Source organism: Cebus imitator, unplaced genomic scaffold (genome assembly GCF_001604975.1).
Source record: "Cebus imitator isolate Cc_AM_T3 unplaced genomic scaffold, Cebus_imitator-1.0 Scaffold25, whole genome shotgun sequence".
NCBI classification, from domain to species: Eukaryota; Metazoa; Chordata; class Mammalia; order Primates; family Cebidae; genus Cebus; species Cebus imitator.
This window is the reverse complement of record NW_016107340.1, coordinates 1,053,292-1,060,770: the sequence shown is the minus strand read 5'-3', so window position 1 is coordinate 1,060,770 and position 7,479 is coordinate 1,053,292. Positions and strand designations below refer to the sequence as shown.

The following is a 7,479-nucleotide window of genomic DNA, read 5'->3' as shown; positions in this document are numbered from 1 at the left end:
ACATGACAAGCCCCCCAGAGCCCACCAGATTGATGGTTCCTGCAGAACGCAGCCAGCTACCCACAAGATGAGGCACTATTTTGAAGCCTCCCTGTCACTTTTCTATTTGAAGGTACAGATTTGAGTGTGAGGTTCCAATACCTAAGTGAGAACATAAAGCAGTTTGAGTCTAACGCCATCTGGAAAGCCTTGGGAGGTTCACATTATCTTCACACCTGCCACTGAGAAGAAAAATCTACTCCGATTTTTCAGGGACTGAAGCCATTTAGGTCTTGCCAGAATTACTCCTACGGCAGCCGTGGCAGCACATACCACTATCTCAGTCATTCCTTCTTCCCAATTTATGTTTTCCCTTTAGAGAGTCTGATCGGAAGAAATCCAACCATAGAAGTACCCAATGAAGCTATACCCACCGCACTCTGCCACTAAGTCACTGAGATAGCACCCTGCAAACATGAGCTAATTTGTCTTTACAACATACCTGCTAACTCAGTGAGAGAAGTTACATCAAGTCTGTATTCCAGGTGGCAGAGATGAGAGCCAGACCATTAACAGTTATGCACAGGAATTGTCACCAGGAATCAGCGAAGAAAGCATAACGTTTCGAACACCTTTCTCCTGTTCAGATTACCAGCCTGGGGCCTTGGGACTTGCAATATCAAGCTCATTATGCAAAGGCATGTTCTAAGCGTCATTGTTCTAGACAGCATAAAAAAAGAATTACATGGTCTCAATGATTGCACTCTGATGTGTAGAATTTGTCCAGCCTCCTTGCTGTCCTTATACTTTTACATTGGCTTAAACGATATATGTTATGAAAAGCTTGATTGCTGCATGTAATGCTGAAAATACTGGGCTTATTACACAATGAGTGAACTTAAGGAGAAAGGTATTTTATTTATAGCTCCACTGTATCACAATTTAATTTCCTTTTTACCATGGCAACATGAAGCAACATGCACAAATTCAGCATTGATGGAATCTTACCAATAAAACATATTTAGAATCCTGCTTTTAGGGAGTAGCTGGTAAACTGTTTCTATCCAAAAGCAATACAAATGCTTAAAACAAAAAATGCCAGTCAAACTGCTTATACGGTGAGCCAAGAAGAAAGGGGGATGTAATCTCTGGCTGGATTCAGTTGGAAGGTGCTTTGTTTTGTTTTTGCAGGACTCACTTTAAACCAGATGTGTTCTCAACTGTAATCTTAAGGCTCGCCTCTTAAAGTTAATACTTCAAGTGCAGCGACAGTCATGCATGACATTTCCTGTTTCATCAGAATCTGTCAGGGCAAGCGAGGTTCTGCCTGCTCAGTGGGAGAGCTCTGTATGGTCACTTTGCGGGGTTGAAGGTGGTTGCATTTTGACTACATTTTCTTCCTACTAGAACAAAACCTTGAGTAGCTTTGAGCTCAGGAAAGAAAACTATTGTATTGTTGCATAAAGTGACAATAGTGTGTCAGTCAGTACTATGGCAGACTGTGTTTATCTGTGAATAAACACAGGTGAATTTTACCTACACTGCAGATATTCTGTGAAACAATATCATATATGTGTATATTCTATCACACCTACCCAGACTAATTTACAGGGAATTTCATTAGATTAAAATGGACCAGAATGTCCACTTGAAGTTCCAGTGGAATTACATTTTATGACAAACAGCTCTCAATCTCCTAGTTTATTCAAGATTTTCAACCTCGATAATTCCATGGCCTCCTGCCTAACATAATTTGGTGACATATAATCTTAATACAGAAGAGTGCCATAGGAAGAAGGCCTAAGAAAGAAAGTGCTTATTTTATAACCAATGAAAAGTCACCAAGTTATTTGGAAATCGGTGATGGATATCTGGAACCAAACATATGCCACTGCTTCCATGGCATGTCTTCGTTGTTTTATTTTTGATGTAGCCAGTGGGCAGACTTGCCCCATGTTTGATATGTGAAACGCTCACATTATACTCAGCCCGGAGGCGCTAACGCCAATAAAACCGGTACTCACTGTGCGCATGAGTAAATCCTGCATCTGTTATGAACATGTCCTGATTGGGGTGCTAGGTTTCCACCCTTTGTTGAACTACCAGCTGAGGTCATTTCTTTTCAGAACAGCAGAACTTTTCTGTGGTAGCTAAAAGTGAAACACTTAAACACAAAAGCATCTCTGATTTCACCCCACTCACCCACAGCTGAAGAATTTAAACTGAAGGAAACAAAGAGATTTGAATAGAATTATTGAGAAATCAAAATGTCAAGTTATTAGCCTTTACTACTTGGGTTGACAAAGCACATGATAATTTTTCAAAGCTAGATTTCCACAAAACAGAATTTGTTCCTGAACAAACAGTACAACTCTGAGGACTGAGAAGAAAAGAAACAAAATGCAACATTGGCTGCTTCAATTATGGGAAGAAAGGCGAAGCTAAGGGGCCCAGGTATTCTCTCAGTCATCACATGGAAATCACGGGTTTGTCCATGTCACTCATGTTTATCTCTTTAAGTTGAAATAATTTTTAACAGATTTTTAAAAATGGTTCCAATAACTTTTGATGAAAATCTTTTAGAAATATGCGCTTCCCTGCCTGTGTAGACAAACTGAGGCTATCACCGATAGAAATGCACTGGAAATGTGCAGGACTGCTGTCCTTTCACCACGTCCCCTTCCCTGCTCCTACCCTCCAAGTGCTGGTTTTGCAAATCTAATTCACTAGCTGTAAGAATTAAAGGCCAGGACAGGTACAGTAATTCCAATATTTTGGAGGCTAAGGCAGGTAGATTGCTTGTGTCCAGGAGTTTGAGACCAGCCTGGGCAACATGGCAAGATACTGTCTCTACAAAAAATACAAAAATTAGCTGGGCATGATGATGTACACCTGTAATCCCAGCTAATCCAGAGGCTGAGGTGGGAGGATCACTTGAGCCTAGGAGGTCAAGGCTGCAGTCAGCTGAGGTCACACCACTGTATTACAGCCTGGGTGACAGAGCAAGATTAATTGATTGACAGGTACTTAGAAAAAACAGATAACAAACTGCTGTCTAGGAACATCTTCACAATTGATCTGCATGGTAACCTGTAGATACATGTGTATATATGTGATGTGTGTATGTGTTTTGCTCATTTTCCACAAGCTACATTATATATCCTAAATATCCTTTTATCTATATTATAAATAGCTGATGTTGCCAGAATTCTTACCACTACCTGCTGAATGAATTATTGCCCTATCTTGGGAATGGGAGCAGATATGCTAGTCAATGACAAAGACAGAATTAGAGTTCTCTTATTCCACCACTACATTCCTATTTTAGTTTATCCATGTATTCTCTTTTTTTTTTTTTTTTCTGAGACGGAGTCTCACTCCATAGCCTAGGCTGGAGTGCAGTGGTGCAATTTCAGCTCACTGCAACCTCCACCTCCCGCGTCCTGGTTCAAGCAATTCTCCTGCCTCAGCATCCCAAGTAGCTGGGATTACAGGAACTCAACACCATACCCAGCTAATTTTTGCAATTTTAGTAGAGACGGGGTTTCACCACGTTGACCAGGTTGGTCTTGAACTCCTGACCTCATGATCTTCCCGCCTCAGCCTCCCAAAGTGCTGGGATTACAGACGTAAGCCACTGCGCCCAGCCTATCTATTTATTCTTTACCTCACCTCAAAACAAAACTGAAGTTGTTTCACCTCCTCCATGAGACCACCAAAAAAATTTTAATTCATTAAGATTAAAGTGGCACACCAGATCATTCATAAACGCAAATTCATTCATAAGGAAGCCTTCATTTCAAATCTTACTCTATGTACAGTGCCCTACACAGCCACAAGTGCAACATGAAACCTCAGAGCTGCTTTTTGATCACAATCATGTATCAGCATGTACGACAATGTGACAAAATCTCCGGATTTCTCTGCATTTCCCTTCCCCCTTCCAGGTGGGCAGCATGCTGAAGACTCCCAAATTACCTATTTGGCTGTGCAACATCAATGGAAATTACAGCATCCTTTTTTGCACAAACAGGCAGCTCTTAACAGACTGGAAAATGGAACGTCGCTTTGATCTGTACTTTTACAGTGGCCAGCCCTCACAAAAAAAGCCTGTGCATCTCACAATAGGTGAGCATTTCAGACTCCAAGCGTTATGGACTTTAATGTGCTCAAAGAGATGTGGCTGCTGATGTGGAACAACTGTGTGGATATCCATGCTAGCTCTGCAGGAAAATGCTTAGGCTCCGTTTCTGAAATGAAGCCCACACATCAATCCCATGGACCTAAACCCAAGCATTGCAACGTGGGAGCTCTAAACCTGCTTTACTTAGGTGCAGGGGCTGGGGGTGGGGGGGGGGCAGTTAGAGATGGCACAGAGGAACCAACAACTTTTAGGTAAGAGAAAAAACAAAAGGTGTGGAGCCAAATTTCCAAAAAGCATTCTCCAGGGCCTTTTATCTTTGAGCATGAGGTATATAATACCTGAGGACATAACTGGGAAAACCCATGGGAGCATTGGCTGATGCTATCCCACAACCAGACATCAGATGATCATTCAATGACATAAGTAACCAAACTGATAGTACATTTCTGTTCGAACGAATGCAAAACACATTTTTGAGGACCTACTGTGTGCCAAGCACGGGGCTAGACACTGGGAAAACTGATGAATGTGGCACGAGTCTGCATGGTGGCTCCTCTATAGTCACCTAGACTGGTTTCTTGTATTCAAAAAAAGTTCCATAAACCTTTAGGGAGGTTCCAGTACAACAGGAGAAGCAGATAACTAAACAGATCATTTCATTTATGACTGGAAGGACTTATTTTTAAACTTCTTATGGAAAAAGACTAGCTTTAAAATGTCTTTAAACACTGACCCCCTGGACGAGGTATTAACATTGGACAGACTGGGAGTTTGTATCTGTAGCCTTAGCAGCATTTATGGAGCATTGCTATGTCTGGCTTTGCACCACAAGCCCAGCGTTAAGTAATCTTCCATTATTATCATTCTATGTGGAAAATCATCTAGTGACTATTTCATCTGTGCAGCTTCTAATTATTTCTCTTTAATTATGAGAAATACATATTAGCCTGTTTAAGTTAGTATAACATTGACAATATGTTCCTTACAATATATTGTTTCCAGTTCAACTTTCTTCTTTGAGTAAAGCAACATTTTTCATTCGCTCACAAGAATCATCCACGTTCTATTCTGGGCATTGTGTTGAAAGCCTCTGAGACAGGAATTCTTGAAAAAAGAAAAAAAGAAAGACCCATAACATTCCCAACAGTCACATAAAATAAGTACTAGATTTCTATTTTTATGAAGTGGAGACTCTGGTGCCCAATAAGTAGTTACTAATTGAATAAATGAAGTTTACCAATAGATGCTAAGTAGCTTTTTTTTTTTTTTTTTGAGACTGAGTCTTGCTCTGTTGCCCAGGCTGGAGTGCAATGGAGTGATCTTAGCTCACTGCAATCTCCACCTCCTGGGTTCAAGCAGTTCTCCTGCCTCAGCCTCCCAAAGTGATGGGATTACAGGCATGAGCCACCGCGCCCAGCTGCTAAGTACCTTCTTAAATGTCACCTGGCTAATATGAGATAAACTCAAGACCTGAACCCAGTTCTTGCCTTTTACCTTAGATAAAATGCCTTGCCCTCCATCCAAAAATGCAAATGTATTCTGAAAAGCATTGAGAAGTGGGGTTTTTTTTGTTTGTTTGTTTGTTTGTTTGTTTTGGAGGCAGTGTCTCACTCTGCTCACTCTGTTACGTAGGCTAGAGTCTTTAGGGCAACTTCCACCTCCCAAGTTCAAGTACTTCTCATGCCTCAGCCTCCCGCATATCTGGGATTACAGGTGCCCGCCACTATATCCAGCTAATTTTTTTGTATTTTTAGTAGAGACAGGATTTCACAATGCTGGCCATGCTGGTCTTGATCTCCTGACCTCAGATGATCCACCCACCTCGGCCTCCCAAAGTGCTGGGATCACAGGCATGAGCCAACACGCCTGGCCTCTTTTTCCTTTTTTTTTTTTTTTCCTGATAATACCTATATCTGGTTCCAGGTATCACATCATGGTATCGGAAGGTATGTTACGCAACATATCAACAGTTTCATCCCAATATGCACAACCACCCAGGTTACCACTGACTCATTCTGTATGGGGCATTTCAGCACACCACCTGCTTGAATATCCCTCTGCTTAATCAGCTGTAGGAGCACAGTCTGCCGAGCCTGACTCCTGCCCACCCACCCTTCTGTCCTTCCTTAGTGGTTTCCTCCAGAATGGTGCTTATAGGCTTGGATCTAAATGCTGGCTGTTCCTTCTTCAGATACTCACTCCCATCACTGGGAAAGAGACCAACAGGAGGATAAACACGGACCAAGACAACGATTTTCTCCAGTGGAGATGGCAATCAGAACCAAGTGGAGCGAGGCCACCATCAACTGGAATGGGACCGTTCCTTTTTTCTAAAGGGAAAACTAGGCCGTGCAATGAAGTCTGAAGTGTCAGAACTGCTGGGATGCAAAAGCCTCATGTGAGGGAGACCATTTGTGTGTGTATTTCTCATTCATGAGCCCCAACAAAAAAAATATCATTAGCAGTTTTTTCATTTTTTAAGTGTCTGGTAAATCCCTTGCTGTCACTGTTGTAGGAGAAACGCTGGCCCTACACTAGGGTCGGAACAGTGGCTCCTCCACAGTCACACAGACTGTTTCTTTCCTTTACTCAAAAGAGAAAACGTAGGCTCTTTCTTATATGTTTTTCCAAAGTTGTCTTTCGTGTAACTGTCCACACAGATTATGGAAGCAGGCTGCTAGCTTTCATTTGGGGATGAAGTCATTGGTAATACATCATCAGATTTTAGTTATGGAAAGAACTCAAGCCTTCTCAAAGACTTCCTGGTATGCATAGCATTCCTTTCCAAAGACACAGTTCATATGCCCACATTATCAAGTTCTTGTCATTAAAATAGTAAATGGGCTTCTTGGGGCTTGAGCAGGGGCTATTCCTGGTGAGCTGGAAGCTATAGCAGTTGACATGTGGGTTCCAGTAGGCACAAGGAGACATTCTTTTTATTAGTGCTATATTTGTTTCTCTTCTTCAACACTGGATATAAATACAAACAGATACACTGAGAAAAATTATGGTTTCTACATAAAATTATATATAAAAATAAAATCTCTTATCTCATTATCCAAAAGGGAAAACAATTCTTTTTAGAATATAATCTTTCCCTGTCCTGTTAAATGCTTATGGTCTTTCTGAAGAGATACTGAGTAGACATATATTTCTTCTAAAAGAAGTACATGAGAGGTCAGGCACAGTGGCTCACGCCTGTAATCCCAGCACTTTGGGAGGCTGAGGTGGATGGATCATGAGGTCTAGAGTTCAGGACAAGCCTGATCAACATGGTGAAACCCCATCTCTACCAAAAAGAAAAAAAAAAAAAAGCAAAAATTAGCCGGGTGGTATGCACCTGTAATCCCAGCTAC

General features: G+C 41.5%; 1 protein-coding gene across 1 annotated transcript in view; it reads left to right on the top strand.

Moving 5' to 3' along the window:
• Positions 1 to 7,229, top strand: part of MINDY4B (MINDY family member 4B) — a 36,571-nt gene extending 29,342 nt beyond the window's left edge. The window contains exons 11-12 of the mRNA XM_037736426.1: positions 3,927 to 4,107; positions 6,315 to 7,229. Of these exons, the coding sequence (XP_037592354.1) occupies positions 3,927 to 4,107; positions 6,315 to 6,457 (324 nt within the window). The 3' untranslated portion in view covers positions 6,458 to 7,229. The remainder of the gene's footprint in view (positions 1 to 3,926; positions 4,108 to 6,314) is intronic.
• Positions 7,230 to 7,479: the final 250 nt, after the last annotated feature.